General features: G+C 42.9%; 1 protein-coding gene across 1 annotated transcript in view; it reads left to right on the plus strand.

Annotated features, from left to right (window-relative positions):
* The first annotated feature begins 52 nt into the window (after positions 1–52).
* LOC145940576 (serine/threonine-protein kinase PLK1) overlaps positions 53–16,442 on the plus strand; it is a 30,365-nt gene continuing 13,975 nt past the window's right edge. Inside the window, exons 1-5 of the mRNA XM_083045905.1 lie at positions 53–176; positions 2,592–2,787; positions 3,886–5,978; positions 15,054–15,158; positions 15,231–15,347. Coding sequence (XP_082902031.1) covers positions 5,199–5,978; positions 15,054–15,158; positions 15,231–15,347 — 1,002 coding nt within the window. The 5' untranslated portion in view covers positions 53–176; positions 2,592–2,787; positions 3,886–5,198. The remainder of the gene's footprint in view (positions 177–2,591; positions 2,788–3,885; positions 5,979–15,053; positions 15,159–15,230; positions 15,348–16,442) is intronic.

Genomic DNA, 16,442 nt, shown 5'->3' on the forward strand with positions numbered 1-16,442 from the left:
CACTTGCGATGGCGCCAATGCATGCCGGTCAGGTGCGTCTGCGCGCGTCGCACTTGCTATTTCCGGCGCGAAATTACGCCGTCTCTTCCCTTCCTGCCTCGACGCGGACCAACTGTTCGTCTTCTCGACGATAATGGAGATAATGCGGAGCTTTATCGAGATAACGAGATAACGAGGTAACCAATTATAAATCCGATAAGTCAATCTTGTACTCTTCCGCGGTATACATTTATCTTTTTGTTTGCTCTCGCGGATAAAGAATTTTCCGAAGATGAATTGTGCGAGATAAAAGATACCGATTAGTTTTTCTCTCGTCAAGTAGAATTTAAACTTTCTGCTTTAGACACCTGGATATTTGTAAAGTTTCAAAATCCACGAGAGAACAAATAGAAAGGTACATTTATTAGATCTATATATGTAAATGGATTACTCTCTTGCCGAGATGACCATATAAGAATAGAATTTTATGTAGCTTTAGAAACTTGATATAGAATACGCTTTCTCCTCGCGTACTTTCAGGTTATAAAAATTGACGGCTACGCGACGTCGAACGTTATTAAAAGACGACAGTAATTGCCGACTTCTTCCAATTCAACGAATCTTAATAATCGTAACTCATCTCAAACAGGCGATGCAAGTAATGCGATCTAACATGCCACGACAGCAATATATATGTATCGTGCCATATGTATCAGTTTTCCTAACACTTTTAGCTCAAACGTTGTTCATACAGAGCGTCATACTATCATATTTTTTATTAAAAAGTAAGCCATATTTTAATTATTTTTGGCAAAACTTTGCATTGTTTTTGTGATCTTATTTTTTAATATGCCATTATATAATCGAATTTTTTAGCTGTTTTTTGATATTTTGTGCAAAATTTTTCGCATATTCTGTTATAATTAATTTTACTAGATTAACATTTTTTATAATAAAACACACATACATTTAAACAAATTTTATTTGAATCGATATAAAAGATTCAATATCGAAGATGACACCAAATAAACTATCTTGTGAGTAAAACGTAATTATTGACGAATTATCATAGTGAAAATCATCGCGCTTTGCAACATATTTTTGCACACACATATGTATTTCTCCCTTTGCTTATATATGTTTAATATTATTAAAATATATATTTAAAGTAATTTCTCTTCTCTTTTTAAGATATTAGATAGTAAAATCGTGAAAGCTGAACATATATTTGCGTGCATAAAAATTAAAAATAATATTTATTAAAATTATTAATTATTAATTAGTAAAAATTATTTTTAATTACTGTATAATATATATTTGAAATATATATAGAGCTATCAAATAGTATAGAGCTCAATTATATTATGAGCTAACAAATGTATACAGAGTTTAATAGTCGCGAGGGTTAGCAGTTTGACAGTTTGTCCAAAATAAAATAAAATAAAATAATATGTTTTAATAATATATGTTATAATACTTTAAACTCGATTAATATTTTTGTCAGTTATCAGCTGATTTCTGTCAAAAAATATTATTCGCGGATAAAGTATTATAACATTATATTACTTACAAAATATTTTATTATTTTAATTATAATAATATTTTGTGAATAATATAATATGTTATAACATAGACTTATAATATATACTTTGTCTGCAATTAATATTTTTTTGACAGAAATCAACTTAATATAACTGTCAAAAATATTAATCAAATTTAAAGTATTAAAACATTATATTTAAAACATATTATTTTATTTTATTTTATTTTGGACAAACTGTTAAACTGTTAACCCTGGCAATGACAGCCTCTTGATGCTACGAATATAACGCACAACGCAAATCGAGTCTGATAATCAACACCGTGAAAAAGAAATGTCCTACGACTTAGACAGGCCTTAATTTTTGAATTCAAAGCTTAAACGTTTTTTGCGAAAATTAAGGCTTGCGAAAGTCGTAGGACATTCGCTTTGGGCGCGTTTTAAAGGTCCTTTCAAGACCTACAAAATGAGCCCTTAGCGAATGTTCTACGACTTTCACAGGCCTTAATTTTTGAATTCAAAGTTTAAACGTTTTTTGCGAAAATTAAGGAGAAATTAATCGAGTTTAAAGTACTATAACATTTTATTTAAAACATTATTTTTTAATTTTTATTACGTACTATTATTTTAAAATTTAATTAACAAATTAACGCTTTAATCAGCTGATTTCTATCAAAAAATATTAATTAAATTTAAACAAACTTTATATAAAAATATCATTCTTTTTTATATAAAATCGATGAATGGCGCGCGCGTAGCGCGCGCTTTTGTTGTTCTAGTATAAATAAAATAGACATGAATATATCTATATAAAATATAGCAGCAGACGCGCGGATATAAAAGATATATACTGTAGAGCAATATGCTACAAGTCAAAATTCGAGAGTAGTAAAGGGAGACCTACACTATATAAGTCGATCCCACAAGTCGATTTAAAAAAAGTATATATATATATATATATATATATATATATTTCTAAAAGTAAACGTAGCGTAGCACTCGCGTCTCGTCCTCCTCTATTCTCGCTCCTATATTTAGATACGCACTTAATGCATCTGAAATGTTGAAACAGGTATTCACTTGTGTGAATGACCGAATACGCATGACGGAACGATGCGTGCTATCCCGGGTTTGACGGCGGTGGAGCGCCGGCACACACGAGGGAAGAGATGAAGAAGGAAGGAGAAAGTGCAACCGGGAGCGAACGGGTGTGAAGGAGACGGCAGCTTGGAGGAAGGCACAACGAAGCGAATACAGTGGAAATGCAGGTACGTACGAACGAGTTGATTCGCGTTTTAATTTTAATCGGTCTCCTCTTCTCGCATATGATATATAATGAAAAGAAGATGATGGGGGAGGCGGTGGAGGGCGACAACTCCGGCTTTTCGAATAAATAATAATTAAAAAGAGGCGCGTATCGAGAGGTAGAAATCTACATTTCATGATTCATGAGTGCAGAACGCGTTTTTTATCATTTCATCTTGTTTACAATCGAGACGCAACACGTGTTCGAGTTTCACCGGCGTGTTTCTTACATAAGATAACACACTGTAATTTATTATCGTGTAATCTATTATCCATAATTTTCTCACGTGCGAAAAGAACTAAAAATATGATAAACATATTTTTAATTTCAAGTTTACATTTTTTTATCTCGAGTTACGACAATCTGTCGATGCTACAAAAACTTGTCGATATATTCGATATAATTTCTCTCTCTCTGGAAAAAAAAAAAAAAATACTTGCCTAATTATGTTTATAAAGATATCTCTAGACATTCTCTAACATAAATGATAAATGTATTGTCGCATTTAACGGTCCATTATACGTTGTCTTTCGACAAAGGACTCTTTAACTAACCAGGTAGATAGTTTATTCTTTCGTTTAGACGAGCGAACTTTTATCCTCGTTGAAGAAGGCGAGTCGAATGCAAGGTGTTTTCTTTGTGCATAGAAACAATGCGTTTTCTCACGGTGCACCGCAGCGAAGAATTCTCTTACTTAGACGCGTTTATTTAGCGTTTACCACAACTTTGTGGGGCGGCGCAAAGCGCAAATGGTATGAATGCATACCCGATGTATTCCACTCCCTTGCGAACAGGTCAGATGCGACACTTGCATCTTAATAAGCCGCGGGCACTAGCTCTCTGCGCCTTTTAACGCATTCGTCCTGGGAATATGCATATTTTACATATCATGACAAAAATGTCGACGTCATTTGTGCATTACTGCTATTTTCTTATTCAATTTATTTGCATACGTTTAATGCAATATTAATATTTATTTAAAGAATCCCCGTCCGAATGAAAGATATATCGGCGAAGGAAGTTATTAATATCTGAAAATTATCGGAGCATCTATTTTTAGATTCAGCGCGTTAGGAGAAAGCGTTAGATCGACAATACCTTCAATTCCACGAGCTTCTCCTCGATCGTTTGATCGTATACGTCCCTGACATCGCATGGTGGGGGCAGAAGAAGCGGAGACAGAGGGTGTCGGTCGTCGGGTCGGTGCGGCGGCGAACAGTGGCGAGCGGACTCGTACACCAGCCACGGGTCGAGCGAGCTCGAGCGAGCTCGAGTGAAGGAGCTCGCGTCGTCGAGGAGCTCGCAAACATCAAATCACGAAGAAAGAGTCATCTGTTTCTACGCGAAAGGAATCGTCGATCATCCTGCCAAAGAGCTCCCGAAGAAGAGCTTCGGTGGAAGTCGCAATAAATCGCTCTCGCGAAGGATCTCTCGCGAGTCATGGAAGGTCATCTCGGCTCGTCGTGCTGGAGCGAGTAGCGTCGCGAAGAAACGCGTTTCCTGGTGCAGCGTTTCGGGGCTCGATAGCGCACGATTAGCAGATTCGTGACATCCGAAAGGGTGGGTGCGAACTATCGAGCGGTACATTCCCAGAGAGATGCACGTGCAGTCGCCGGGAGGAGGAGAAGGGGGATAGGATGCCCCGTCTCGCTCCGAAAGCAAACGTCATGTGACAATTTCATTAACATCGGTCCGGAAATAGTGACAGAGAATCGATCGGATCGAGAAGAGGATGAGAGAAAAGTTTCACGCATCGTTTAACAGCATTGCGTGTCATTGTTGTCTCACGGTATTACACGTTTCCGCTGCGGATGCTGGTTGCGATGACGTCGATATTCCCTTCTTCCGAAGGTCTCGTATTTCGCGCAACGAGAATCGCCAATATCGTCCCGCTCGTCATTCGAAGCACGTAGATAGACGTCATCGCGAGTAAGAAACGAGGACAGAGCGAGCGCGAGAGTTTCGTAATCATTTCGCTGCAATTATTGAATCTGATTGTGAGCCGGATATGATGCTGGACACGTGTGTCGGGCTCGACGCGTCGGCGTCGTGACGTCCGAGAAACCCGGAGCCGCTCTATAGTCGTCTGTGTCGTCTTATCGACCTAGATATGACGATACCGAATACATTCTTCTCGCACGCGAGATCTCACGACCGTCCTCCCGAGAAAGAATCTTAAAATTGCCCGCGATCGACGTCTCGTCAAGTCAAATGTGACAGTTTCGAAAGTGCACCGTATATCGAGATGTAAATTGTTCCCACGATTATATACCCAACTTGCAACTTGAAGATTGCGATCGATGACGAGTTTGGAGCAATTCGCGCCAATTGTACGGAGCGAACTAGAGTTGACGCGGTGAGATTTCGTCGAGGATGTTACCACCGAGCGTGATCGATTCTACCCTCGTGGGTTCTACTCCTCGCGACTCGGCGATGAGCAGCCGCGGTTTGTTGTCGGAGACTATAATGTGCGGCGCCGAGCTGCGCCCCATCGAGGCGACGACGACGACGTGCCACATCGCGAGATGCCGTGAGGAGTTTGACGAGACCATCCGCACGGTCTCGGAGCCGGAATGCTCGAAGCGGAGGATCGACTCGGCCGGCACCGGCAGCACCAGGTCCGTGCCGGACGCCCGGTCAGGTCGTCAGGGCTTCTCCAAAGGCTCCGCCTCTCTGCAGAGCCTGGTGCGTCGAAGAAGCCGCAGGCATGGCGGTTCATCCCTACCTTCGGAGATCGAGCTGTCCTCGAGGCAGGCCGTCTACCCCGTCGTTCCGTCGGACTTGATCAAGGACACGGGCAGCGCGGCAGTCTTCCGGAACGAAGAGGAGCCGCAAACCGCGACGCCGACGTCGACGCTCGTTTACACGACCTCGTCGGCGCAACCATCGACTTCGAGGACCGACAACCAGACTCAGGACGTCTCCTCGTCGGCCAGCAACGTGGCCACCACTACGGGCAGCAACGTCACGTCGACGACCAACGGCGGCCGCTTCGGCAACGCGGCCGTCTCGCTGCTAAGGACGACCAGCGCCGCGAAACCGGGTCCTTCCACGTCTTCCTCCTGGAACAATTCCACCGAGCAGCAGGAGAGCGATTACGTGGTCGACCCCGTGCAGGGAAACGCTTACTACAAGGGGCAGTTTCTAGGAAAGGTACATTCTTTGGATTACATTATTTATCGCGTTTACAGTTACAATGAACACAAGTAGTAGTTTTAGAAGTTAGTAGTTTTAAAAGTAGGTACATATTTATAAATTTATTGCCGTTCGATCCGGCAAAATATACATAAATGCACCTGTCGGCTCGCCGGTGCAAGTCGATCGCGTCGTCGAGGTCCCGTTTTTCGCGACGAGGAATGGCATTCCACGAATGGCGACGTGGGAAACACGGGGTTACGACTCGCTTAAAGCCGCTGACCTTCCGTTGACCGCGTTTGATACCATTCCGCGTGTTGGGCCAGGCTATCGGCGCGCGTCCCGTTTACGACGCTCTTTAAAACCCGTCGCAATAAACACGATTGTCCGCGTCAGATAATCCTTCTTGTTTCGCCAGCTGATTGCCGCCTACGCTCTGGAAAGACAAGCGCGTCAGGTCGAAGTAAAGAGAAGTCGACGCAAGCTTGCAAACGCAATTGCATACATTTGACATGTAACATTTATAATAATTTATTATTTTTATTAATTTACTATTTCCCTCGATAATTTGTCTCGCTTTTGGTATTTTTATTCTAATTTTCTATCGTACGGACAAAATCGCGCGTCCTGATGTAACGACGACGTAAAATCACCGTTATGCAAATTTTCGCGCGACTCACAAATCGCCGACTGCACCGCGGGATCGCGCGAACAGGAATTTACACGAGCGACTTAATTTTCGCACAGTCAGCTCGTGGGCCCGGCGCGCGAACACTTCCTGGAGTAATAAATAACGTGTGCAGAGAACAAGGAAAATCGCGCGGCGATACAGCCAGGCGGGCGCGGATTGCAATTTTTCTTTTTCGTCAAGGAGACGTGGGCGCGTAGCCCGTCTTTGCTCTTCCACGGAGCAGAAGCGGAGCGGTCGTGAGTCACACGACGTTTCATTTCGCGTACCGGGAATTCTGACAAGTTCCGGCGACTTCGGCGAAAGACGAAGATAATCCAGCTGAGAGAGAGACATGGGTCCTATCTCCCCTTCTCCGCGCGTTTTTTACCTGAAATGCCCGGATTAGATACTTTCCGCCGAGATTATCCTGCCTCTCTTTCCCGTCTCTCTCTCGTGTTTGCCGAGATAAAAATGTTTGCCCATCAACTTCCGACAAGAACGTTACGTATATACTCTTTTCGCGCGCAGATTAAGTCCGTTGGATTGTAAAGGTTTTTTCATAAGCTGTGATTCTCTCTCTCTCTTTTGTGACGCAACTTGTACAGAATGGAACAGCGGGTCCTTTTTTTTTAACTCGTATATATAACGCGCGTATAGCACAGTTCGTGGATGGCATGAGGAATGAGGTATTTAAACTCTCGCCGGCTTTATATACATATATCGACGACAACAAATTCCTTCTCTCCCGAAGCAGAGATGCGCCCGGTCGAGTCGATGACTCTGCATCATGCATAATACATCGAGGGTAGGCTAAGATCAACGACTTGCTCAAGGTCGAGTTTTCTAATCGCGGGAGCTACCCCTTTCGTTTAAGTTTGCGAGAATAATTAATGAAATGATGATGATGATGATGAGGATGAGGATGATGATTAAGCGCGTCTCCTGGATCTCAAAGTATGCACATAGGGCACTAATTTATGGGACGTCAGTTTTGTATCGCCGGCAACACAATGCAAGATTAATCTGAAATTCGCTAATTGTTCTAATTGCATCCCACTTAATGCGGACATTAGCAATTGTTGGCGATTGTCGCGGATAATTGTAGCGCTTATAAATTACTGGCTAGATACGGGATACGTTCGTTTAATGTTTAATGCATCTTCAATTAATGAGGCGCTTTGTAATCCATAACAATAGCGTAAATAGCTATTGCACATTCTTTCAGAATGTGTTAAATGTCAGATTTATTATTAACTATATTGATAACTGTTAATCGTTAATCTATTATCAATACAGTTTCGACAAGTTTCTCTGCCTCGGAGAAAATGTAATTTCTTTCGATCGTGGAAATTCGAAGCCTTTTCCTTCGCTGAGATTCACGATACGAGCGTAATCTTCCAACTCTATCAACAATCGAAATTTATTATCCAGCTGTGAATTTATTTCTTATTCATAAGGCGGTTTATTTTATGACTCGGTTATATAATAAACATCAGCGAATGTGTTTTATTACTACAAGCGTATTACTCTACGGGAGATGCGTTTCCTGTTTCTAGATGCATATGATTTCCGCGAAAGGAGCGCTTCGAAATATCGTAATTTTATCCTTTATTCTTATTAACTTTAGTGTATTCCTCTCACAATCAGTGGAAGGGCTTTCGGGGATCGAAAACAAAAGCGAGACGAATGAACTTTTTATCTTCTTTCGACCAAATGACCTTTCGACCGAAAAAATGTCGCGTTGAACGCATCCTGCATGCATAACGTGATTCGCGTCATCTCTCTCTCTCTCTCTCTTTCTCTGTGAAACAGGAAGTTGAAGTCATCTCATTATCATTACACCGAGTAAACTTGGTTCAGCCAACATACCCGGGGCACTCCCAGAGGCGGACCTCTCGTTACGTCGATCTCGTTGCTCCGGTCTTGGCCGGATCGATCTCACTGGTCTAATCTCGGTTAATCTCACGGTTTCTCGCGATACTCGGTTTTACGCGGTTTTACGCGGAAAATGCCAAGCTTATCGAGGAGCGCACCGATGCGGATCGACCCGCGATCGATCCCGTCGTTCATACGGAGAGGTTCTTTCAGTCATGACGTCGATGACGCGTTTCTCGAAAGATTCTTTCCAAAGATGCAATCTCCCGCCCGTAAATCAAACGCTTACCATTCATCAACGATCGATCGATCCAGATCTTGTAATGTCATTCCGGAGGGATGTGAAATCGTAAGTCAAACGAACCGGTCGTTCTCGTTATTCGGCGAGAGATTCGTAACGAAAGATATATTTCGCGTGTCTCCGGGAATCTTTTGGCGAGATCATCTTTCGTAAATGTCATTCGAGAGATAATGTTAAACTGTAGCTCGGAAAGCGCAATATTGTTACATGACGGGAGGATGTAGAAATTTATATTTCACGTCTCCAGCACGAGATGCTGCGCGGCTCCATCTCTGCCGGCGGCAGAGATAATTTCCGAGGATGCAGTCTCGGACTCTGCGTTTGTATCCTCCTGCTCTCGAGAAAACCGGTCGTCGTTTCGTCATCCCGATTATTCGCACCCGGTCGCACGGGCGTTACCCCGCTCGCACCGTATCTTATGTTAGAAATCGGGTCCCCCCCCCGTTATATATATATATATACATACTTTGTATGCGCGCCGCCGATACTTTATCAAAAATATCTATCACCTCTGATATTTCCGTATTCCGAAGATCCCGCTTTGACGCTATCTTGATTTATTATTCGCAACCGGTTGCCCGTTTCTACATTTGCACTTTAGGGCCCCGGCCTAGTAGATTCCGAAGAAATATAAGTTTCGCGATATATAACATATACACGTAGTCTTTTATATATTATATATACATTTTATATTCTATTAATGAGGAATTCTATGTGAAAATCCGAATGTTATTTGCGCGATAAATTATAAATGGAGACATAAATCGATGATCTGTTAATTGAAAATTAGGAAAAATTAGGAGGGGCGATGGTGGAATAAAGATACGCCGCATTATTGTAGGCAATTTCTTTCGAATGAAGGTGCAAATGCTCTTTATTGTACGGTATCGTTATCTGGATTATTCACGAGGCCGGTTACCGGCCTCTCTTCTCATCGTGCACTTTACGAAGAAGAAAGAGCAAAGAGCTGCTTATGCGGCGACTTATCTACCTTACACCGTTCTACTCTCGTGCTACGAATATCTCTTCGCTCTCTTGATCGTATACAGGTTCACATTCGCGATTTGTCTCTCGTTTCATTCCTCGCGAACAATGTTAGCCCCCCCGAGCGATGAAAAACTTACGCGTCCAGTTTTCGATTCTAAACGCGCCGATAGCGACAGATATATTATATGCTTGAATATTTTCTCGACGACGGTATTTATCAACTCCCCGAAGCGTGAAGAGAATCAGATTCACTCGATCCTTCGATATTCTTAAAAAATAAAATAAAATAAAAGTATAATAAAAGAGAAAGAGAGGGGGAGAAAGAGCTGATAAACGCAAAAATCGGGCGCAACAAAGTTATTTTAAAATATTCTTTATTTTAATTTATTTTGTTTTATTATAAAATAAAAAGAATCTTTGGTCGTCCTTTGATTCGACACGACTCAATTTTTCGCGGTGACAATTACTCGACAAATTGCATTGTTCGTCGTCGAATCGTGAGAAAAAATAGCGACGAGTTTTTTCACTCTTCGCGAAATCGTCGAACCTTGAAGAACGCGACCAAAGGAGCGCGCGAAACGGCTACGACGATGACGACGAATGTCGTGACGGAACTTGTGGTCGCTATAGCACTATAATTCTATCGCTCGTCTACGCGTTTAGTTTTCTAAAGCACGCATATCACACGCGTGTCTCCCTAATAGGCGCACACGCAGCTCGCGCGCCCTTCGCGCACAACATACACGCGAGTCAATGACATCTTGCCCGGCTTTCACTGATTGGCTCGCGGTGTTGCGTGTCTGGTGCACCACCGTGAGGATGAGCTCAACGGATGGGTCTCTCTCTCTTTCTCTCTCTCTCTCTCTCTCCTTCTTGGTCTCTTTCCGGATCGTCTCCCTTTTTCAGACCTTCACCGCCAGATATCGTTCGCCGGTGCAAGGTAACTTACAACGCACGATTATTCGACGGGATTTAAAACAATTTCCACTGAAATAAATCAATTTTTATTAAATCCTCTTGTTGTCACTAGAAGCATTAAATAGCCGTAATACGATTTTTTGCGTAATATATTATTCTCATATATATATGCATATTAAAGAAGGGCAGCTTAAAAAATGGGAAATATACGTACGCATTTTCATGCTCGAACTATTCTGCATCTATATAAAAATGCCCATCGATAAACCAATCTTGCATGGTCGCTACTTTTTATTTATATCACGATGCATCTGTTACGCTTAATTGCGCAATGTATTATACCAAGTAAAGCTAAAAAATTTCATTCGTAGAGACGTAAAAGATACAAGAAGGTCGCTGTCGACGCGTTTCATTCACTTCTATGATTTCTTAAAACAGACGAAGTCGCCAGTTTCTCGCAAATTTCGACTTTATGCGTCGCGTCGCATTTTCTGCGGAGATAATGCAGGGTTTATCTCTTAAATGGAGCATATTATTAGTCAATAATTCTCCCCGAGAAGAGACCCGCTTGACCTCGAATCGCGTCGTGAAATGCGCAATTGATGTCTATATCTGCGACCGACAATTTTAAGTAAATTGTGATATTTATTGCGCATTGAGAGCAGATGTATCCAGAATGTCTCGAAGATTGTACGCGATGAGTCTTGCGTAAAACTGCACGCGTTTGATAATATTTTTTTTTTGCAATGCCTGCGATAACTAAATCCATTTTATTCCGGAGCGATTTATAAGGCTGCCGCTTAAATTTTGTCATGCAACTGTCAGATATCGCAATCACCAGCGTATTGCGATACGTTATCGACGCGTTTCATTTTTACGATTTTTTTACGATATTTTTTTACCTCGTTTCACACGACACAGATCGTTTATTTGAATTGCCCGAATTTCGCATAGCGGATGAAAGTATTGCGAGTAGAAAGAAGGATGATGAAACTCGAGACCCATAAGCTAGATATACATATATGTATCACCGAGCTTCGCCTTCCCGATCTTTGTTAGACTTTTGAAATTTATGACGATCGATACCGGGGTAACCTTGGCGAGTTTCCTCGGGAGATTCTCAATTTAAGGAGAGGATTTATAGAATATATACACAAATCGCACCATCGTTCGCACGTGTGCCTCGAAAATTTTTCTACCTACCTTACGTCCGACACACAATAATGCAGCCTCGCACAATAGCTTCGGGGTTTCGCAGGTCGAGCAGAACGGTATTTCTCCAACCCCTGGTTTTCTCCCGTTTTTCTACACGCGAGTATTTCCCGCGATAAATGGCGCTGAATCGTTTCTCCTTCTGCATCCAACTCGCATTTCCCAGGCTTACCGTTTAATCGATAATCCGAGTAACCTACTTGTGTGTGTGTGTATATATGTATGAGAAGATGTACATTTTATTTAAATATTTATTATCTCGATTAGGAGAATCGGACAATTTATCTTTCCGCTTTCGACTATTCCGCTTAGAAACGATTTAATTCTTCAAGTGTCATTACGAGCTAGTATGTCAGGGTTGAATTTTGTTTGATCGATACGCTCTTCAGCATTCCGATTGCATTTTCCTTCGCCTCTGATTAGATCATCTCTACAACAAGTTGAATCGAGCCCAGTTTTAGAAGCCTAGTTTCGCAAAATGTATAACGAGTCTCGAATCGACTTCCATTATACCTCGTATTAGATAGGATAAGAACTCTTCTGACGTAACTCGCGTTGCAGTTGCAATTCTAGCTCGGATCAAAGGAACTTATAGTCGCGAATCGCCAGACCGAATTAGAGCGCATCGCTGGACTAGACATTCGCGACAAGATACGAATTCCTTCCCTGCATAATATTCTCTCTCGTTATCCAAAAACGCGAAATCTCTTTTCCTATAGGTTCTATTTTGTTATCGCTATCGCGGGGAACGACTTCCTAGACTTTCACGGTCTAGTGATCTGGTCGAGACGATAACAATCGCGTTATCGGGCGCGACTGCACAACGTGGCGAGTGTATTCCCAGCACGGAGAGTGAAACGAATCGATCGACGGCGAACGAGACTGCCGTCGCTGATAGGCCGGAAAGATTAATGAAAGGTCAGGGCCTCGTTAAGAGTACCGGGAAAAGGATGGTTGGGTTGTTTCCCAAATTTAGACACACAAACGACTAGCGTGCACAAGCTCTTTTATATATATATAGATACACATGTGTATTATGTATCTCCCGCGTTGATTTTAAATTTATTCCTCTTCTCGCTTAATTAGGAAAGAAAGCCTCGATTCTTCTCGCAAACTTTCCTCGTCGCGAGAGCGAAATCAAGTCTCGCGTGCGAACGAAGCGAGAGTCACTCATCGGCGCTCTTATTGTCCGCTCTTCGTCCTCTCGCTCGGACGGGAAATTCCGCGACAGACGGCCTGCCGAGTCTCAAGTTTAAAATTGCGCACGCCATTATGTCCGATTGCAAGAAGTGAATGGCGCGTGAATGGGATTATTTCTCTGGGAATCGAATCGATGACGCACTGCGTGGCGCGAAAACCGGTCTCCTCGTTTTCTCTCGCTTCGCGCGCTCGCAGAGCGTCAGAAACAGCGGCGTCGAGGAGGGCCCGAGGGCCCGTTTCGGCGACCCCGAGAGACTCGGGACTAAACGGACGGACGCGCGGCTCTTGACGAGGCTGACCGCCGGGGAAATTGAAGCCGAGACTTAACGGATCGCCGTCCTTCCTCCGCTCCGTTCGAGCGCGCGAAGCGAACGTCAGACGCGACGTATCGGGAAAATGACGTTCGCATATTAATCATCATCTCTCCCCGAGCCCCGCGGCTCTCGATTAATTATTTGTAATTCATGATTCACGGGCGCGCCATGAATATTTAACGGAAAGCTAAAGAAGGCGATTACTCAGGTCGTGCATCTCTCTCTCATCCCTCTCTTTCTCTCTGACGGAACGGGAGGAGGACTCGACCAGCTCGACGTGTTCGTTTGCTCGAGAGTAATTGTAAGAAGGCGCCGAAGGAAGAGACCCTCTCGATTACGTAGCGAAAAGAATGCAAACGGTTCTCCTGGTCCCGCGTTAATGTTTCGACGAAAATGCAACACGTATACATACACAGTCCGGTTCCGGAGGAGGAGACCGAACGCGAAAACGGGGGCAAGGCTCGGGGAGGTTTTTGTCAACGGTCCATTTAACCGCGCGCGTGCACACAAAGCGCGTGCACGCGCGCGCAGGAATGTATTTTTAGTCATCGCCAGCGGTATTTAAAAATAAACGAAACGCTTCTCGCCGTATAACCGTATTCCGGTTGGGCCGCGCACGGTATGCCTTATTCTCCTTGCACACCCGGTGTGTTCGACTTCGGATTATCGCGAGGACGAAGAAGCGAGGGTTAAATGCTCGCGACAGGAAGTCGCTTGGCGCTTAACGAATACCTCGACATTTGGCACATTTTTATTTTATTTACTTGGTTTTTCCTCCAAGTGTTATCTGGGTGTTTGAAAATTGCGTTGACGAATCGATACATGTATACATAACATATTATTACAATTGCGTGACACGTTATTGTTGCGCGATTTCAGGTTCGGCGTAACGACGAGATATTTTTAGACGACTTCTGGCAAATGGCCTGTCAAACACGCCTTTTTCGTCTTGCGGAAATTACGCATGTGCGACTGCAATCGCGAGATAATTGTCGCCATCCGTTCAAAAGCGGATGAGCTTTTTCAGAAAACGATGCCAATTTTCATTTTAGTTTTACGAGCTTGTTTCGCGAATGATTTTGTCAGCGAGAGGGTCAAGGCACCCTAATTTATGACGATTTATTTAAACAGTTACAAGATTGAAAATGTTATTTTTCTTTCTTCATGACGCATTCATATTTTGCGATTGTATTGTCGTATCTATTCACTATTTATCTCTCATAATTATCGAAAGCCGCATAAAGAGTGACATCTCGTAAAAAGAAATTTACTTCACTTTCTTCTCCTTTCTTCCGTCGCGATTGCGGCGAGGCGATAAACGATAATTTTAGATTACTTCAAGACGGAAAGCGGTCGCGGAGAAAACCTTTCACTGTGGGCACATTGACGGATGATCGAGGAGAAATTCTTAGGATCTAGTTTAAGATTTCTAGGACTCGGAAGGAGGTGACTCGTGCCTCTTTTATCTTCCTCCGGAGATGGATCAGGTTGATTTTGTCGAGAATGATCTCGCTCTTATACAACGACGATCCTTATACGCGACCCTTTATCGCAACCATCTTTCTATCTATAGTTAGATTCCTATCATTAGGAACGGTTCATTTCTCACATTTCAGGGTGGCTTTGCGAGAGTCTACCTAATGACTGACGTCAGTAACGGAAATCAATACGCGTGCAAGATAATTCCGAAGAATCGAATGCAGAAGATCCACATGCAAAAGGTGCGTATTTGGAAAAGCGCGCGTCTATCTCTATGCATACTTCGCTGAATAACGTATTTACTTTGTTCGTAGATCGCGCGTGAGATCATGATCCACAAAGAGCTGAATCACGTAAACGTCGTCCAGATGCATCACTACTTCGAGGACAATCTCAACGTGTACATGCTTCTAGAGGCCTGTCCACGAAAAGTATATACATATGTGTACATACCTCTTATACTTGCTGTTTATTATACTTCTTACCGCGCTTAATTCATGAGAAAAAAATTTCCCAACTCCAGCCTCCACTTTTACGATAATATCTTGGTGCTGGTAAAAAAAACTCGTCGAGAGATACCCGTGGCCGTCGTTTTATATAAATTATTTAAACCGTCTGACAGATATCGATACTCGGAGAGCGATAATAAATAACGTCATCTTTTGATTTTATTTTTCGTGTACTCAGTTGGATGACATCTTTTCAGCATCCTTGTTCGTCGTTTCTCCGCAAGTTTCGCTTTTAAAGTCCGACCTGTCTCTATCACGGCACGCAATACCTGCAGCACTAGCAATTGAATCGTCGTGTCGGAATCATTGTGCACGTCGTAACCGAGAAACAATTATAGGTGCCCGGTCTGCAAACGACCGCGATCAGTAACGGCCGTAGTATATTTTCATTCTGCCGCGCCGGAAAGAGAGCGGCACTTGCACTCTTCATGGCTGATCCGCCGACCTGTTTGTACCGTTAGGATGCGACCAAGCATCGGCTAATCGCCTGATTATCCTCGCTCTCTCGCTCGATCGTCTTTGCGACTCCCATTTCCGTCCGTTCCTCGGAGAAGATCGCTTGATTGACGATTCAAGTCGCGAAAAAAAGTCTCCGTCTATCCTGTCAAAAATCCTTTAGACACGTAAACGCACGAGTGTGCTTGCGTGTAAAGCGAAAAGGTGAAATAATGCGCGGTAAGAAACACATTGAAAGCTGACGACTTTGGTAGTAAAAGAATATTGTGGACTCTTAAAGAGAGCCCGCGCCTTGTAAAACCGTTTAACGGAGAAAGAATCTTTTGAGGCTTCTTCTCGTCGCGTGTTCGCATAAACCTCGGTAAATCATTTCGTTTCGCTAAACACGAGAGCGTGAAATAAATAACATTGGCGAGTATTTAGCGAAATTTTTCCCCGCGAATAAATTTTTTTCGCAACGCGACTTTTTTTCGTAAGTTTCTTCAGGAACCGAGAAACGGCGGAAAAAACGCGTCTTGCCCAGGTATTTTTAACGGATTGCGGATAAGATAAAATTCCTCC

This window comes from Prenolepis imparis, unplaced genomic scaffold (assembly GCF_030444845.1).
Source record: "Prenolepis imparis isolate NDT839.2.m4 unplaced genomic scaffold, iyPreImpa1.0 SCAF_1, whole genome shotgun sequence".
Lineage (NCBI taxonomy): Eukaryota > Metazoa > Arthropoda > Insecta > Hymenoptera > Formicidae > Prenolepis > Prenolepis imparis.